Genomic DNA, 20,052 nt, shown 5'->3' with positions numbered 1-20,052 from the left:
GTGGCAAATATTATCCTCAATGGAGAAAAACTGAAAGCCTTCCCTCTAAATTCTGGCACAAGACAAGGCTGTCCTCTCTCACCACTCCTATTCAACATAGCACTGGAAGTACTTGCTATAGCGATTAGGCAAGAAAAGTATATCAAGGGAATCCAGATAGGAAAGGAAGAAGTCAAGCTCTCACTGTTTGCAGATGACATGATACTCTACTTAGAAAACCCTAAAGACTCTATCAAAAAGCTTCTAGAAACAATAGACTCATATAGCAAGGTGGCAGGCTACAAAATTAACACACAAAAATCAATGGCCTTTCTATATACCAATAGTAATAAGGATGAAATGGACATTAAGAAAACAACCCCATTCACAATAGTACCACACAAACTCAAATATCTTGGAATCAACTTGACTAAATATGTGAAGGACCTATACAAAGAAAACTATAAAACTCTGCTCCAAGAAATAAGAGAGGACACACGGAAATGGAAACACATACCTTGCTCATGGATTGGCAGGATTAACATCATCAAAATGTCAATACTCCCCAAGGCATTATACAGATTTAATGCCATCCCTCTAAAGATACCCATGACATTCTTCAAAGAAGTGGATCAGACACTTTTGAAATTCATTTGGAACAATAAACACCCTCGAATAGCTAAAGCAATCATTGGGAAAAAGAATATGGGAGGAATTACTTTTCCCAACTTTAAACTGTACTACAAAGCAACAGTTATCAAAACAGCATGGTATTGGAATAAGGATAGGTCCTCGGATCAGTGGAATAGGCTTGAATACTCAGAAAATGTTCCCCAGAGATACAACCATCTAATTTTTGATAAAGGAGCAGGAAATCCTAAATGGAGCAGGGAAAGCCTCTTCAACAAGTGGTGTTGGCACAATTGGATAGCCACTTGCAAAAAATTAAACTTAGACCCCCAGCTAACATCATGTACAAAGGTAAAATCCAAATGGATTAAAGACCTCGATATCAGCCCCAAAACCATAAGATATATAGAACAACACATAGGCAAAACACTCCAGGACATTACAGGCATCTTCAAGGAGGAAACTGCACTCTCCAAGCAAGTGAAAGCAGAGATTAACAGATGGGAATATATTAAGCTGAGAAGCTTCTGCACCTCAAAGGAAATAGTGCCCAGGATACAAGAGCCACCCACTGAGTGGGAGAAACTATTCACCCAATACCCATCAGATAAGGGGCTAATCTCCAAAATATACAAGGCACTGACAGAACTTTACAAGAAAAAAACATCTAACCCCATCAAAAAATGGGGAGAAGAAATGAACAGACACTTTGACAAAAAAGAAATACAAATGGCCAAAAGACACATGAAAAAGTGCTCCACATCACTAATCATCAGGGAGATGCAAATCAAAACAATGATGAGATACCACCTCACACCCCAGAGAATGGCACACATCACAAAGAATGAGAATAAACAGTGTTGGCGGGGATGTGGAGAGAAAGGAACTCTTATCCACTGCTGGTGGGAATGCTGTCTAGTTCAACCTTTATGGAAAGCGATATGGAGATTCCTCCAAAAACTGGAAATCGAGCTCCCATACGATCCAGCTATACCACTCCTAGGAATATACCCTAGGAACACAAAAATACAATACAAAAATCCCTTCCTTACACCTATATTCATTGCAGCTCTATTTACCATAACAAGACTCTGGAAACAACCAAGATGCCCTTCAACAGACGAATGGCTAAAAAAACTGTGGTACATATACACAATGGAATATTATGCAGCTGTCAGGAGAGATGAAGTCATGAAATTTTCCTATACATGGATGTACATGGAATCTATTATGCTGAGTGAAATAAGTCAGAGAGAGAGAGGAAAACGCAGAATGGTCTCACTCATCTATGGGTTTTAAGAAAAATGAAAGACACCCTTGTAATAATAATTTTCAGACACAAAAGAGAAAAGAGCTGGAAGTTCCAGCTCACCTCAGGAAGCTCACCACAAAGAGTGATGAGTTTAGTTAGAGAAATAACTACATTTTGAACTGTCCTAATATTGAGAATGTATGAGGGAAATGTAGAGCCTGTTTAGGGTACAGGCGGGGGTTGGGTGGGGAGGAGGGAGATTTGGGACTTGGGTGATGGGAATGTTGCACTGGTGATGGGTGGTGTTCCTTTTATGACTGAAACCCAAACACAATCATGTATGTAATCAAGGTGTTTAAATAAAAAAAATTATGCATTAAAAAAAAAAAGCCATATGCCCTATCCATGAGCATTACCAGTCATCCCATTCACAAAAGAAGCACCTCAATAATAATGCTTGGGGGGAAAAATCACTAAATTTAAGGCCAATAAAATTCCATTTTCATATTCCAAAACAAAAACTTCAAAAAATGCTCCTTGATTGCATAGGAAATCAATTACTACTGTAAAGTTGGAAGAAGGTTGGTAACAGGTTAACTTTTACAATTACAATCATATTGATTAGCAAGGAATTAATGGACCAAAGTAGTAATAACAAGTTAAGATACGCTTTGAGGGTCAGAGAGATAGTGCAATGAGTAGGGCTTGTGTCTCTGCTGATCTGGGTTCAATTCTCAGTATTCCATGTGGTCCCCTAGGCACTGCCAGGACTAACCTCTGAGTAATAAAAGGTATGGCTCCCAAAACAAACAAAAAGACACCTGTCTTGCACACTTGCCATTCCTTGATTGAACCTCCAGGAGTGACCCCAGAGGTAGGGGTGAGCACAGAGGTAGGGGTAAATCCTGAGCAACACTACGTGTGGCCCAAACTACTCCCCACCCCAATTTTTTTTTTTTTTTTTTTTTTTTTTGTGGTTTTTGGGTCACACCCGGCAGTGCTCAGGGGTTATTCCTGGCTCCAGGCTCAGAAATTGCTCCTGGCAGGCACGGGAGGACCATATATGGGACGCCGGGATTCGAACCGATGACCTCCTGCATGAGAGGCAAACGCCTTACCTCCATGCTATCTCTCCGGCCCCCCCAATTTTTTTTTAATAAAAAATGAAACCTGGCCTCTCTCAACCTAAATAAGCAGGTATGACCTAAGGAGACTCAGTAAATCTAAAGAGCTTTCTTCTTTACTAGAATTTTAGAGAAAAGACTGAACTAAATTGGTTCGTTATTTTTCTTTTTTTTTGTTTTTGTTTTTGGGCCACACCCGGCAGTGCTCAGGGGTTACTCCTGGCTGTCTGCTCAGAAATAGCTCCTGGCAGGCACGGGGGACCATATGGGACACCGGGATTCGAACCAACCACCTTTGGTCCTGGATCGGCTGCTTGCAAGGCAAACGCCGCTGTGCTATCTCTCTCCAGGCCCGGTTCATTATTTTTCTAAAACTGTATCTGAAAATGTTTGTTTCCAAACCTGCTACCTTACTGATAATTCCTGTCATAAAAATAATGCAACAGCTTCTAACACCTCTCCAAGCATTCAGAAAAATGCTCTCTGCTCCAGTTTAAAAAATACCACGGGAATTCTAAGAATAGAAACCCATCCACAAGGGTATCCAGAACTAAACTGGATCAGAAACTGGCTCAAACCTGGGTTAAAAAGGCAAATTCTCTGTAGTTCTGCACTGTGCTGAGGTGCATTTTTAAAGGGAAATTTACAAAACAACTCTCAAGAGCTGTATTTTTTTTTTATTAGAACCCTAAAATGATCTTCAGACAGAAAACTTGGAATGTCTCTAAGTAGCAAAGAGAAAAATCAAGATCACCTTTTCAAATCTCATGCACTGATGAATCGTGATCGGGAAGATGGGAGTAAAGCAGTCTGTCTCCTGGTACTGGTTCAGGATGTAGACCCCTAGGTACACATACTGCTTGCTAGGAAGGAAGACTCCGGGGCAAGAAATCTTAAAGAAGGAAGGAGGGGGAAAAAATCACAAAACCGAGTTTGACTTTTTTTGTTGTTGTTCTATTCTTTTTTTTTCTCTCCTAATTTTCCACCTCCAGAGTCCAATTCTCATTCTCTTGTCTCTGTCTGTCTGTCTTTCGGTGTCTCTCAGTCTGTCTCTGTCTCTGTGTGTCACACACACAGACACACACCCCACCCCTTCAGTTCACCTGGACTCCATACCTCTCCATCCCTTCCACACACTCAAAGACAGACAGACAGACACACACACACACACACACACACACACACACACACACACACACACCACCCTTCAGTTCACCTGTACTTCATACCTCTCCATCCCTTCCACACACTCGAGACAGACAGACAGACAGACAGACAGACAGACAGACAGACACACACACACACACACACACACACACACACACACCACCCTTCAGTTCACCTGGACTTCATACCTCTCCATCCTTTCCACACACTCAAAGACAGACAGACAGACAGACACAGACACACTCACACACACACCACCCTTTGGTTCACCTGGACTTCATACTTCTCCATCCCTTCCACACACTCAAAGACAGACACACACCTCCACCAGGATTCCCCAAGGCAGTTGCTAGCTAGTCACCACCCCAGCCCAGCTCCATCCCATCCCTCCTCTAGCAACAGCTCCATCCCATCCCTCCTCTAGCAAAGTCCAGTTTCCCTGCACACATCCACCAGGTGTCAGAATCGTCCCCTGCAGCCTCCTCTCCCCGCCCCTGGAGGATGGCCGTGCGGAAGCGGAAGCAGAAGCAGCCGGAGGACTGGGGCACCTCTCTGCCGGGCGCGGGGTCCACGGCTGGGCCCGGCCGCCGCGATGCCCAGTCCCCGGAGGAACATCGAGGGCCGCCCGCTGGGCGCCGCGGTCTCCAGCAGCAACAGCAGCCCGGGCAGCCCGGCCCACGGCAGTGGCGGCGGCGGGGGCAGCAGGTTCGAGTTCCAGTCCCTGCTGAGCAGCCGCCTCTCGGGCGCAGACCCCAGCTGCGCCCGGCTCCGCGCATCCGAAAGCCCCGCGCCGCGCCGGGGCTCCTTCCCCTTGGCCGGCTCCGGCCCCCAGCCCGCGTCCTCGGCCTCGCTGCCCGACGAGGACCGCATGGACCTGAACCCCTCTTTCCTGGCCATCGCCCTGCGCTCCCTGCTGGCCATCGACCTGTGGCTCTCCAAGAAGCTGGGCGTGTGCGCCGGGGAGAGTTCGTCCTGGGGCAACGTCAGACCCCTGATGAAGCTGCTGGAGATCTCGGGCCACGGCATCCCCTGGCTGCTGGGCACCGTCTACTGCCTGTCGAGGAGCGACAGCTGGGCCGGGCGCGAGGTGCTGATGAACCTGCTCTTCGCCTTGCTCTTGGACCTGCTGCTGGTAGGCCTGATCAAGGGGCTGGTCCGAAGGCGCCGGCCCGCCCACAATCAGATGGACATGTTCTTCACCGTCTCTGTGGACAAGTACTCTTTCCCCTCGGGCCATGCCACTAGGGCTGCCATGGTGTCCAGGTTCATCCTGAACCATCTGGTGCTGGCCATTCCCTTGAGGGTGCTGGTGGTCCTGTGGGCTTTCATTCTGGGCCTCTCCAGGGTCATGCTGGGGCGACACAACGTCAGTGACGTGGCTTTTGGCTTTTTTCTGGGCTATATGAATTACAGCCTTGTGGACTATTGCTGGCTCTCACCACACAATGCTGCGGTCCTCTTTGTGTTTTGGAACCAAGAATGACACCAACTTTTTTCATGATGGCACCAGTACATTTTCCATATAAGATGATGCCGACACAAACCAGCATCCATCGAGTTGGCCCCTCTTAAGACAGTTAAGGCACCTTTGGGGTTGGGATTTTGGGGTGTCATAACTACTTGAAAAAGAGATCCCTCTTTATTGTATTCTATTAGATCCATTAACTTTATATCTCTGTGATGCTGCAAAGAAACCAAGCTGGGGGTGATTATAATCTTTACTTTTTTTTTTTAAAACAGTTGACATCAGTAAAATTTGTGTTGTAGAAATCCCATAAATCAATATATGCTTATAAATTGAACTTTGAAAAAACATTCTGTAAGTATACATGCAGATGACCATTATTAATCCTATTCTCCCTGAAGTAGATTTAATATTTTAAGTGCAAAGACAAATGTTTCTCAATTTATTCCCTGACTATCTATTGCTACATTAGAGGATATTTCTTAATCCTGATTTTCTTGGTTAGTTTGTCTTTTCCATCTTTGCAGATTGGGTGCAAATAGAGATTTGAGTATTTGCCTTTTTTCCTTTGCCTCTTCAAAAGGCCTTTAAATATTTTTCATTTCTCTCTAATACAGTATTTTAGCATTTAGAAGCCAAATCAAGAACTTAATGAGGAAGCACTTACAAACTGGGCTTATCTAGAAAAGAAAGTATGGGACTGTGGCCTCCTGTCTAAGTCTGTTGACAATTAATAGCCTGGCTTGACATGAAAGAAAAGCTAAGTCGCTAGAGAGGTCAATAGAAAGGAAAGCATAGTGGTTGTAAAACTGGTCCTTTGTATCAATGGACCAACAAGAATGGAGAAGGGTCCTACTATCTTTCATTTCTACTGAATAGTGTTTCCTCTATTGAAGTAATTGTATGGGAAAATACCATGTGTCTTTGTGATGTCAGAGTTTAAATTAATCTCATATTCCTAGAGGATGGTCCTATATTTTAATGTCTTTTCATATAGAATTCTATTTCCTATATAAAGCAAAGTTAGAGTCACTGTATTTAACTTGAAATTCATCAGAGAATACCTGTGCCATAGCCAGTTAAAACTAACTCCTAAATTTCCAAAGTCCCTTTATATTCATTCAGATCAGCTTATTATAGAACCCGCCCCAAATCACAATATTAAAAATTACCAAATGCTGGGGGCCGGAGAGATAGCACAGCAGTAAGGTGTTTGCCTTGCACGCAGCTGATTCGAACAGACTGTGATTTGAATACCGGCATCCCATATGGTCCCCCGAGCCTGCCAGGAGCGACTTCTGAGCGCAAAGCCAGGAGTAACCCCTGAGCACAGCCAGATGTGACCCCCCACCCAAAAAATTTACCAAATGCAGGATAGAGAAGGTCGCATGCTTTGAACTGAGTATTAGTCTGCTCAGTATTATTTGATGAGGAAACACTGAAAATGGCATATGCTTTAAATACTGTTGTAGCTGATAAAAAGAAGCTTTAAATTACCTATGGGACTGGTGTCTTCATGTATGTTAATGACCAATGATTTTGACATTTATAAATGTAGGATTATGACCTTTTATCTGTCATACAGAAGTACAGATAGGAATATGTAGAATGCCCATCATAAGTGACTGCTTAATGGATGACTGAGTGAATTTTCTGGGGCTGCAAGGCACATGGAAAAAGAAGTAGCTACTCTTCAAAATAAAACAAGATTATTTGCATCCCCTCAACATTCCTTAACAGACTACCTCTTCACTTGCTGATTCGCCAAACTGTGATGCATTTGCATTTTAACCTTAAAGAGGTCTTTATTTTAATAATAATTATTCAAGCCAGATATTTGAGAGCTATGACATGGTCTCATACATGGTCAACAAGTCTGAATATTGGGGGCTCATTCATAGTTAAGGTGCTTGAATTCTGTTTTAATTGCTGCACTCTGAGCTTGTTGACTCATAACATAAAACCTTAAAAAAGCACAGAACAATTTACCTTGTGTTTTTGGAACATCCCTAAACACTGTAGAATTAGAAAACTTACGTCGCTGTATTAACTGTGCAATAAGGAATGCCTTTTAAAATCCAAATAAAACTAACCGTTGAAGTTGAATGGACTTGATTTTTGCCTCGATGAAGAGAAAGAATCTGTGTGTAGTTCTGGTATAGCACAACTGAGAATCTGGCTTTTTGTTGGCAGCCAGGTGGGGCAGTCCCAAGACTTATCTTTGTTTCTAAACTACATACATTATTGAAGCCACACATTCATTACATGTACAGACACACTAACCCAACTTTCTTTGGCAAGTAGATGTTGGCAATGTGCTTGTAATCAAATTCAGTAGAGAAGCCTCTATAGCTTTGAAATCTGCTTTACATGATATCAGTACACTTACTTGGAAGGACTGGAGAATAGAAGTTGAAAAAGAGGGGCCCGGAGAGATAGCACAGCGGTGTTTGCCTTACAAGCAGCCGATGCAAGACCAAAGGTGGTTGGTTCGAATCCCGGTGTCCCATATGGTCCCCCGTGCCTGCCAGGAGCTATTTCTGAGCAGACAGCCAGGAGTAACCCCTGAGCATCGCCGGGTGTGGCCCAAAAACCAAAAAAAAAAAAAAAAAAGAAGTTGAAAAAGAGAAATGACTGACCCCAAACTGGAACAGTGGGTTACTCTGCCACATCACCTCATTTATACAGGACTTTTGTAGGTAATAGTTGGTCAACTGGTTTCCCTTTTGGGATTGCAAAGCCAGAATCATTGCTAGTGGGGAAATGGCTTAGAAAATGTTTGATTGGCTCACAGGTTGTCAGATAACCAGAAAGCGATAGGAGCTTTTTGAAACGAATTTCTCCCCTCCTTATCTAAAGAAGAGGTTATTACAGTCCCAAAACTTTAGCTTGGAAAAAAAAGAAAAGAAAAAAAAAATCCTTCTTAGACTTAATGCGGGTTATTTGAATAGAACAAGAAAACGCAAATAAATGTAAGAAACAAATTTGCTTTTAAGGAATGAAAACGTGGAAGAGTTTGTTTGAGCTGAATTAAAATAAATCAGGAAAGACCAAGGTTAGTGAATCTCAGGGACAAAGGTAGGTTTTATCCTAAAAGCTGAAGACATGTGCCATTTCATTAAGACCCCTGGGGAAAGTCTTAATTTAGGGTAGGAAAGGTTTGTTGATCTCTCTTACCGCCCGGATCTGCAGCTCCACCACTACCTCCAGAGGCATCGTTCCCTGCGTGAGCGGAAGAGCTGGAATTAAATGATCCTCTTGTCCTGAACCTCAACCCGATTGTCCTTGGCTCAAGTCAGTCCCTGAGTCAAATCAATGGACGTTCCCAGCGGCTTCCCCAGGCCCAGCGGACCATCCCTTGCCCCATCGACCCCACCCACCCAGGTCTGGTCCTTCCCACCCAAAAGGCTCTCCCACTACCGCGAGCCCAAGTCCAAGCTTCCAGAAGGCGTCGCGTTGCCCTGGACACTCCAATGCGCCACCTTCTATTCTATCCCGGAACACCAGTTGGCGGCGTGCAAGTGCCACCCTCGGCCACGCGCCGCGCTGCCGACTGAGCCCAGGCCCGGGAGCCACCGAGAGCTGCAGAACCGACGCGCAGAGCGCTGCGAGGAATTCTGGTCTCCAGGATTCCTCTCCGACCACCTCTCTAAAGGGGTCCAATCTGTTAAGATGTTTTCCAGGCCCGTTCTAAAAGAATGTGCCTACAAGGTCTTAATAAAAAATATTACCCACATTTCAATAGCTCTTCGCCCCCAAGCCTGGGAACTTTGGTAATGATTCGCGTTAAAATCGTATCTTGGGAGCTGGAGAGATGATAGTACAGGTGTTTAGGACAAAAGGAAGGAAGGAAGGAAGGAAGGAAGGAAGGAAGGAAGGAAGGAAGGAAGGAAGGAAGGAAGGAAGGAAGGAAGGAAGGAAGGAAGGAAGGAAGGAAGGAAGGAGGGAGGGAGGGAGGGAGGGAGGGAGGGAGGGAGGGAGGGAGGGAGGGAGGGAGGGAGGGAGGGAGGGAGGGAGGAAGGAAGGGGAAAGAAGGAGGGAAGGAGGGAGGGAGGAAGGAAGGAAGGAAAATTCTTAGAGGTTTTAAAGTTTGGTAACCCCATATTAGCCACATCAAAAATTTGTCAGTCTCTTGTTTTCTGAGTTTACTTAACACGAGGCATGCGTTGAATTAAATGATCTCCCAATGCATTTGGTTAATACATTTGCTAAAACCAAGCTGGCATTATAAAAACAGAGGTGGTTAGTTGTTTTTCCTGCAAAGAAAGAAAAATTATCCTTTCTCTCTCTCTCTCTCTCTCTCTCTCTCTCTCTCTCTCTCTCTCTCTCTCTCTCTCTCTCTCTCTCTCTCTCTCTGTCTCTCTGTCTCTCTGTCTGTCTCTCTGTCTGTCTCTCTGTCTGTCTGTCTCTCTCTGCCTCTGTCTGTCTGTCTGTCTGTCTGTCTCTCTCTCTGTGTCTGTCTTTGAGAATTTACTAAGAAGGAAAGGAAGAGAAAGTGGCTTCTTCCAGCCAATTGAAAAAAAAATCTATGGGGGGGGTAGAGCCTCAGGGGACTTAAGTTGTGATAAGGAACATGACTATTAATATTTTGCACTGGAGATTTTTGCAATTGCAGATATGTAAGTGGAGATAACTGCTCTATATAGAGACAAGATAAAGTAAAGTGTTTAAGTCATAGGAGTTTCTAGGAAAATTAGTTTCTAGTTTTCCCGCAAGGGGAAAAAAATGCACTACCGTAATGGAGGGTATACATTGTGTGCTCATACAAACTCTAATTTTCTTTCTGTCTGGGTACAAATAGGAACTGGGCTCCTCCAGTACCCAGAACACTCTTTCGAGAGCTCACAACAGCTTTTTGGCACCCAGACTAATAAAGGAATATAAAGGGATAGGCTCTATCTATATTGACCCTCACAGGTAAATTAACAAATATCAATGCTAAGACATCAAAAGAATGTGACAACCACTGTATACCCACTATATGCTAGATATATAGGATATGCTAATTTATTTCACCCCTACCACTCTTTGCAGCTGTGTTAGTGCCATTCCTATTTGTGGATGAAGATTCTGAAGCCAGGCAGCCATTTTTGCTTAAGGCCATTTAGCTTATGGGAGCAGCCACATTTGAATCTAGATGTACCTTATTGCCTCAGGATCTCTGCAACACGCGGAAGGAATCCTAGGATCCTGTTGATTTCTAGAGACACTGTCCTAGCCTATGTTCTTCCTAGCCTTAGTTGGACCCTTATTTTAACTGAACTTTCATAGAAAAGAAAACTAAATTCTCCTTGCCTAGCTCCTAGTCCTCTTCTGGTCTTAAATTCATGGACACATTATCTATCTGTTTAATCTCTTCCTGGCTAACCAATTTCCTTGTTTTTTTTTCTTTCCTACTCTTTACCTAAAATGTCATCTGGTGTAAATAGAGATTAACACTTGTGTACAGATTAATATCTCCCATCTGCTCCCTCTAGCCAGGTAGAATATCACCATTACAAATATATGTATAAGGGCTGGAGAGATAGTCAGCAGGTGTGGTACTTGTCTTCACACAAATGACTCGGGTTCAATCCCTGCCATTCCATATGGTTCTCCAAGCACTGAGGACAGAGCCAAAAGTAGTAAGTCCTGAGCACAGCCAGATGTGTCTCCTTTTCTCCTCTCAAAATATGTTTATCTCCTCTTTAAGCAGCTGCTGCAAAGTCAGTTTTACATTTGTTCCTGTGATTACTATTGGTCTCTGCATAATAATAAGTTCTGAGTGACTCAGAGCATATTTTAACTACCTAGGAACAATCTCAATGAATATCTTAAATGTTAACTTAATACCTAGATGTTAACTGCAGAAGAAATAAATATGTAATATTTCATAGACTCTGGGTAATGAGCGGCCCCATCATATCAGGATAGATTAAATATTCATAATGAGAAAGTATCAGGTTCAATTACTCTACTTATCTGTAATGGGGTATTAAATAAATTGATAGAACTATTTTCATTGTTAACCTTCCCCACTGTGGTCACTTGAGACTTTTTGCTGCATTGGAAGTATGAAAGTTGCTCATATATACATGCAGTGCCTCTGGCCCATCTTGCAAAGTAATTAGTCACAAAGTGGGTCATAGCCTCACTCCTGAGCAAATTAGTTCAAGGATTGAACTATCACCATTTCCAGAAATTTATTTTATTAACTGTAGATAATGCTTGGTGGCAGAAAACAAATATTACTGAACAACTGATATGCAGCCTGGTAGCAATGACATCAGTGTTGCAGAAATGACATAGAAGTATATCCTGAACTCATGTTCATGCCCCAAATGAAAATTTCTCAAAAATTTTCCAAAAACTAAGAACAAAAGTCTTGGAGTCAGATAATATAGGCTAAGACTTCCCTTCCAACCAAAAAAAGAATATATATAGTACATCCCAAGAAACAAGGCTGTTGTGTCAGTATATTTGGTATTCAAGATGGTCAGGACCTTCCCACCATGAAGCTCACTACATAGCTATGCATTTCTTAACCTCTTCATATCTCACAGTAAAAACAAAAACATTTTAACATTTTAAAAGACAAAAACATTTTAACTAATCTCCTAGCCACAAAACAACACACAAGAAACACCTCCAAACTGCAAAAGACACAATGTGAAAGCAATGCAGAATTTCCCAGTAAGTTTAGTTAGTGATGATAGTACCCCGGAAAGGGTCAACCACTATTAGCCAGTTATATGACCTCTCTGATGAGAACTGTAGAGAGAAAATGTTAAGGCTGTTAAAGGTGCTCGAAGAAATAATGGAACAGACAACCAATAAAACACAAGAAATGATGTTCACACTGTACCAGCTCCATAGACTCATTCTTTTTTCAAAAGAGCTGAAAACCAAACCATGAAAAGTATTTGGTCTAGAAACATTAGAACAGATTTTCCTTCTGTCCTGCATTAGTTCTCTATCTTTGTACAGCATATGAAGGCCACCCAGGTTATCTGATAAGGCAACAGGTAGGACAAAGGAGGTTTTTCTCATTATATCATGATTTTATTTTTATAGAATCAGTTATCTTTCCTAAGGCAGCTTTATTCAATAACAAGAAAAAATTCGGGCCCGGAGAGTTAGCACAGCAGCGTTTGCCTTGCAAGCAGCCGATCCAGGACCAAAGGTGGTTGGTTCGAATCCCGGTGTCCCATATGTTCCCCCGTGCCTGTCAGGAGCTATTTCAGAGCAGACAGCCAGGCATAATCCCTGAGCAATGCTGGGTGTGGCCCAAAAACCGAAAAAAAAAATTCCTTTTAAAATTTATATATATATATTGGTTTTTGGGTCACACCCGGCCGATGCTCAGGAGTTAATCCTGGCTGTCTGCTCAGAAACAGCTCCTGGCAGGCACAGGGGACCATATGGGACACCGGGATTCAAACCAACCACCTTTGGTCCTGGATCGGCTGCTTGCAAGGCAAACACCGCTGTGCTATCTCTCCGGGCCCTAAAGTTTATATTTAAGGCCATTAGTTTATATATGAAGTCAGACAGTTTTGTTAGCACCTACATTCTGTTGAGCTGGTGTATTATTCATTATAAATATGAATAACACCAGAAGATTGTTTCCAAAGTGAATTGTTCATTAGCATTTTTGAGGAAATCCTGAGAGTGAAAAAAATAAAAAAATAAAACATGTTCAATTTCAGCAGTACTGCATTTATAGTATTTTTTCTTAAAGCATTGACTCAGCTATAAGACCCATGATATGATTGTTTTATATTTGATCTTCTCCAAAGTCTTTGAAATGTTCTTCTAAGTTTTATTTCCTCATAGTCTGATATATAGAGGGAACAAATTAATTTTTCTGACTTTTACTTGAATATATATGTGAGTTCTTAATGACAGGCAGAGCTCTTTCTTTTGGTTATGCATAAACTGCATAAGGATGAGATTTAACTTTATTTTTCAGCTAATGTAGGAACTAGAAAGATGGCTCAAAGGACTACAGTGCAAGTAGTACAAGGGAGAGCCTCAGTTTTGATCCTCAGCATCAAAATATTCCCCAAGCACCAAGCTGTGAATATACCCTAAGCAGCACTAGATATGACCCCACTCATTCCCCACAAAACCAATCAGGCTGCTAGACAAACCTCCTGATAGATTTTGTCACTATTGAGTGTTGAGTGTTGATATGGAAAGTAACTTTGAAGCACTTTTACCAAGAGTGTTGACTTTGAATCTAATAGTCACTTGAGCCACATTGTCTAGGCAAGAACATATGGGTGCTTAAGTTTAAATTAAATAAAAATGAATAAAATTAAAATTTTGTTCCTCACACTAGTCACATTTCACATTAACACTCACAAGTGGTGAGTGGCTATTCCAGTAGATAGGGCTAGTAGACTATTTCTATTCTCACTGAAACTTTTATCGAGCACTGTTTTAAGCACTGTTTTAAACTTCATATAAGAAAATGGGGGTGGAAGTGGGGGTAGAGAACAATGCTGATAGTTCCACAATCAAGAAAACAGACATTCTGGGGCCAGAGAGATAGCTTGGAGGTAGGGCATTTGCCTTGTGTGCAGAAGGCCAGTGGTTTGAATCCTGGCATCCCATATGGTCCCCCGAGCCTGCCAGGAGTTATTTCTGAACACAGAGCCAGGAAATACCCCTGAGAGCTGCCAGGTATGACCTAAAAACAAAAAAACAAACAAACAAACAAAAAGAAAACAGACATATAATTATTAAGTGAAAACCAGAGAAATAAGACAAGTAATCAACTTGGTTTGAGACAAATCAATAATATTCTTTAAAAAAAGAGAACCATGGAAATGTTTTTAATTGAAATATATATATATATATGATAATTGACAACCAAATACTGTGTGTGAAAATTTGGAATATCTTGGTTCAAACAGATAAGCTAAAATTAAGCAAATGGGTGAGAGTTTTAGAGATATTACAGTGAATAAGGCCTTGCATATGGCTGACCAGGATCAGTCCCCAGCAACACCGTATGGTATTCAGAGCCCACCAAATGTGATCCCTGAGTGCAGAGGCAGGAGTCACAGCAGATGTGACCCAAAACCAAACCAAAACTAAATAAAGCAAATAGGTACAGGGAGATTGCACTAGTGGCAGAGTATAAGATGCTAGAAATTCATTACTGCATAGTGCCCAAACACTGCCAAGGGAATCCCCTAATCTTTACCTGTAGTCATGCCGACAGAGCCAGGCTAAGCATCTTTGAAACTGGCTCTAGGTTTCTGAGCATCATTGCTGGTGGCCCCCAGAAAAACAACAAGAAGTTAATTTTTATAGGTTTAAAAATATCCATATATTTTTATAAGACAAATACATTGATGGTAGCCAGTGGGCACTTACCTTGCATGATAACAACCTGGCTTCAATTCTCAGTCCCCTAGCATAGAGATAGGAGTAAACACTGAGCACCGCTGGGTGTGGCATCAAAAAGTAGAAAATATTGTTGATAGATGCATATTATAGAGTGTAATAGTAAAATGGTTTAATGGCTAAGATTTTTCTTTCAAATATACCTTCAAGTTAATAAGAGAAATAGAGTAAATGAATCAAAAGCTAGGTAACTATCAGTCTTGCTGATAGACACAGGAGTTTAATATAGTTATATTATTTTTTGTTTGTTTTATTTTCGGGCCACACCGGGCATCACTCAGGTTATTCCAGGCTCTGCGGTCAGAACTCACTCCTGGCAGGCTCGAGGGACCATATGGGATGCCAGGAATTGAACCCAGGTCTGTCCTGGGTTGGCTGCATGCAAGGTGAACACCCTATAGGTATGCCATTGCGCCAGTCCCTAATATAGTTATATTCTTTCATGTATTTAAAACTTCATAGTACTAATACTTAATCTTTCATTTATAATTAAATAAGGAAAATCATATTTTTTGTGTATTTTGTTTTGGGGCTACACTCCTCTATATTCAAAGGTACTCCTGTGATCAGGGATCATTCCTAGCAGTGCTCAGGGACCATCTGGGATACCAGAGGTCAAAACTGTATCAGCTACATATAAAGCAATCACTTTACATAATGTAGTATCATTCTAGTCCCATAAAATTATAGTTTTAACTCCTTGTGATATGCAATATACTATCAAGAAGATTCTTAGTGCCATCAATATTAAATTCTCATCAGTAGAAGTCATCAATATAGGGGCTAGTGATAGCCTAGCAGGTAGGTTATTTTCCTTGCATGAAGCCGTTTGATCCACAGCATTCCATATGGTCCCCTGAGCCTGCCAGGAATAATTTCTGAGTGCAGAGCCAGGGGTCACCCATGAGTACCAATGGTGTGACCCAAACAAACAAACAAACAAACAAAAAAAGTCATCTATATAGTTCAAAAGAAAATATGAGGTCCAGAGGGATCATTTGGTCATTTGGTGCCTAAATGCATTTCTTGCATGCAGCCAGTTCCAGTTCTATTCCTGGAACAACATGATCCCCAGATAATTACTAGATGTTACCCTTGAGACTACTTAGAGTGGTCTGGGTAATCCCAGTGCTGCAGTCTCGAGCAGAGACTGCACAGCATTTGGGCCATGGCAACAAATTACTGGCCCAATTGGTTGAGAATCACAGAGTGGCCCCTGAATTTTCTGAGCACCACTTGGCTGGCCCTAGAAGGAAAAAAGGGAGAAAATATGGCATCTCTATTCACCTCAAATGCACCTTATTGTGATATAATAATTTACAAGTAATTCAGAGAGGAAACTCACTTAAGTGAGAAAAAAAGCACTGAATCTGAAAAATAGTCATCTGTGAGAATATAAACCAAGAGTGGGCAATCTGAGAATCTAAGAATACATAATTTTGGAGAATGTCTCCTAAGCATCAGGAATACTTCCAAGGAAGGAATCAAGTTGCAATTGATTCAAATACAGCTTTCAACAATCTTGAAGTCATTTGGGATCCAGAACCATGCACAGAATCTATTACAATCTTTATTAGAATTCATGAGTCAATGCACCCACTTAAAATTTGAGGTTAACTTAAGCTAATATGCATGTACATGGAAATGTAAAAAATACCATGCCTCTAATGTTTAAGTAGTTACGTAAGGTTTATGGCTTTAGATTGCCTTGTATGCTATTAAGAAATATTATAATGTGCTACAATCTGGGGACTTGAGGGACAAAGTAATTGTACATGGATTCTGTTTTATTTATCTTAACGTTCTTTGGCTGAAAGTTCAAAGTTAAGATATCAGCAAGGGGACTTCTTCTGAGGATTATGTTATGGCTGATTGTCCTTCCACTGTAACTTTACCTTGTCCTCTTTCTTTGCATCTTTTGTTCTCATAATTCAAAATAAAAAATTATAAAAAAAAAAGAATTCATGAGTCAGACTCATGTTTGGTTTCTGCTTTGATTCACTGACATTTGTAGGCTCAATACATAATGATACCACATAAAGCCTTCCACAGAGACTGCTGTTGGGCATTTTGAACTGTATTGTTCATATCTTTTCATTTTACAATAATTTTATTCAGCAAAACTAATTTTCCCCCTTTGAGTTTCAGTTGACTAGTTCTATGTCCATTAAACCCATAAGCTAATTATGACATAAAGCAATTTCCAAGAAATTATATTATTGTATATTTAAAAAAGTAGAAATCTTTTGATTCATACTGTGTATCATAGAATTTTAGCCCCAAAGTCAGCAATAAGTGAAATGAGGTTACTTCTGATGTAATATAGTCACCTTTTCTCACCTACAAAACTACCTCTTTCCCCAGACCCTCTTCACCCTCTCTTAGTTTAATGCTACACTTTCCCTTTAATTTTTATTTTTCTATAAACTTCACATTTATTAATTTAATTTTTGCCATTGTGAAATTACAAGTTATTCATGATTGAGTTTCAGGCACACATTGCATCAACACCAATTTCTTTATCAGTGTTCACTTCCTCCACCAATGGCCCCACCCCTCATTTTCTTCCTGCCAGTATAGTCTAAATATTCATTGAGTGTCTTCTATGTCCTGTTCCAGGCAATAAAGTACAGGGTGAAAAAGAAATAATATATTTACTACATGGACCTTTCATTCTAGTAAAGGAAGAAATAAAATAAGTAAACAGAAGTAAGATAGTAATGGTTTGGTAAACACTAGGAAGAAAGTGCCTAGGTAGTGAAGACTAGACAGATTTATAGAATTGGAACCGAAATTACAGAAACCCAGTGGATAGGTCACACTCTCAAAGACGTAAGGTTTAAAAAGGAAAGTTGTGGTCACTAGCAAGACTTTTAAAACTGAGAAATTATATATAGGCAAAATCAACAAATATGAAGATATCATGAGTCAGGAAAGAAACTGGTATGTCTGAGTAATTAGAAGACCAATGAGCATTCTATGAGAGACCTGGGTAAGGATAGAAGAGGTTAAATAATGATACTCAAGAGTTAGTCTAGCAGTAGATGACAGAAACAAGAATAATATAGTAAGTAATTTAATTTAATTGCCTGCCAAACAGCCATATATTCTTCATCCTTGCTAATAGAACCCCTGTTTTGTTTGGATGGCAAGGTATATAACTCCAGAAAACTAACCACAATTTATTTAAATCTTTTCTGGAAATGGCATATAAGGGAAAGTCACTGGAAGCTTTTAAGAAACATATTAATTGGTTATTTTTGTCATTGATGATGTTTGCAATACCTTGGATCACTCTTCAAAACAAGCACTCTACAACTGATCCATGTCTCCAGATCAAATGAAATACATAGGACAAAAAGTCCTCTCTATACATTGAATAAGATGTTCTCATCTCTTTTGGAGGGATGGTGTGTTGTGGTCTTGGAGGTTATTGAGAATCAATTTAGGACCTCAAACATGTGAAGCAAGTGCTGTAGCATTGAACCATTATCTTTGTTTGGCCTATTTCCACAGAACTGTTGTTGCCTGTACGTCAAAATGAGCAGAAAACTGATACTATATACTCGTGTATAAGCTGACCGAAAATAAGCTGACCCCCAATTTTACCCTAAAAGCTGGGAAAATTTAGTGACTTGAGTATAAGCCGAGGTGGAAAATGCAGCAGCCACTGGTAAATTTCAAAAATAAAAATATATACCTTAAACAGTTACAATAAATAAGGAATCAGTAAATAAATACATGATTACATTCACAATACATGATTGTTTGCTTTACTGTATACCATTAACATATCACATTAATCTATTGAATTCAATGGCAACTTTAATAAAGTGAATAAACCATTTAAGACAGTAAGGCATTGTAAATGAATGATTAAAAATCCTGAATCTTTATACTCCAAAACCCCTGATTGTAAGGATTCAGGATTTATAACCATTTATTTACACGATTTTACTGCCTTAAATGAGGTTTTCACTTAATTAAATGTGCCATTGAAAATTGTGGGTTAAAGAGTTCAGTGACATACAGTTCAGTTCAGCTGTGACTTGTGGACTGAGCTGAAGCATTCACTGCCTCCTCCAGCAGACAGCAGGTGACTGGAGACGACATGCACTTGATTGGGTGAGAGTGCACCGAATCAAATAACCTGTATAATCCGAGTATAAGCCAAGTTCGGGGCTTGAGGTGTAAATTTTGTGCAAGGGAAAAAGTCGGCTTATACTCGAGTATATACAGTAATCAACATTCTGGAGACCCTCTTCTTTGCCTCACCTCCAGTTTGAGAACAACCATATTCATTAATGCCTAAGAAGGGGTTGCAGTTTTTATTATTGTTATCTGTGCTAATATTTGTTCTCATAGTGTTGTCCTTCGAAGTGCAGTTTTGAAACCAATTGCAGAGTGGTTTGATGTCTCAGCACATCCCGGGCGTTTCAGATCCAGAAGGCAAGAACTACTTAATACTGCACAACTAGCGGTAAGTCTGAGAGACAACGCTGGAAAGAACAGAGGGAAATCCATCTGAAAGCGGCGACAACACGCATGCTCGGGACAGCCCGCTAAGGTCCCGCCCTCCCAACGGAAGTGACGTGCAGCCGAAGCCCGTCTCCCTCCGCGGAGTGAGTGTGGTGGTGCGGCTGGGGCGGGCGGGGGGGCGTGCGCCCGGCTTCCCTTCCCTTCCCTCCCCTTCCCTTCCTTCCCTTCCCGGCCGGCAGAGGGATTGTGGGTAACGGAACCCACTAGCCGAGGCGCCCGGCTCGGCGCCGCAGGTTCCACTCACTCACGCCTGGTCGGTTGGCATTGGCGGTTGCGGGGCGGACAGCGGCCGGACATGGAGCAGCCGTGGCCCCCGCCGGGCCCTTGGAGCCTTCCCCGGGCCGAGCGCGAGGCCGAGGAGGAGAACGACTTGGACGCGTCGCCGGGTTCTCCCCGCGCCCAGGTGAGAGGGGCCGGCGAGGGGAGGTGCGGCGCAGGCCCCCACGCCGCCTGGGTGCGCTCTCCTCTCGGCGCCTTGCCCGCTCCCCGGCCCCTCTGCA

The 20,052-nt window shown here is 41.8% G+C and overlaps 2 protein-coding genes across 2 annotated transcripts in view; both read left to right on the top strand.

Moving 5' to 3' along the window:
• The first annotated feature begins 4,721 nt into the window (after positions 1–4,721).
• Positions 4,722–6,678, top strand: PLPP6 (phospholipid phosphatase 6). The gene has a single exon (XM_049773880.1). The coding sequence runs from the start codon at positions 4,745–4,747 to the stop codon at positions 5,633–5,635; it is 891 nt and encodes a 296-aa protein (XP_049629837.1). The 5' UTR covers positions 4,722–4,744; the 3' UTR covers positions 5,636–6,678.
• A 13,005-nt stretch (positions 6,679–19,683) lies between these two features.
• CDC37L1 (cell division cycle 37 like 1, HSP90 cochaperone) overlaps positions 19,684–20,052 on the top strand; it is a 29,597-nt gene continuing 29,228 nt past the window's right edge. Inside the window, exon 1 of the mRNA XM_049774264.1 lies at positions 19,684–19,955. Coding sequence (XP_049630221.1) covers positions 19,848–19,955 — 108 coding nt within the window. The 5' untranslated portion in view covers positions 19,684–19,847. The remainder of the gene's footprint in view (positions 19,956–20,052) is intronic.

This window comes from Suncus etruscus, chromosome 1, assembly GCF_024139225.1.
Source record: "Suncus etruscus isolate mSunEtr1 chromosome 1, mSunEtr1.pri.cur, whole genome shotgun sequence".
Lineage (NCBI taxonomy): Eukaryota > Metazoa > Chordata > Mammalia > Eulipotyphla > Soricidae > Suncus > Suncus etruscus.
The sequence above is the reverse complement of the archived record's forward strand: the minus strand, read 5'-3'. Positions and strand labels throughout refer to the sequence as shown.

Bases quoted from the DNA above. Each gene is read 5' to 3' on its own strand.
- PLPP6 (XM_049773880.1), top strand. From the start codon at position 4,745: ATGCCCAGTCCCCGGAGGAACATCGAGGGCCGCCCGCTGGGCGCCGCG.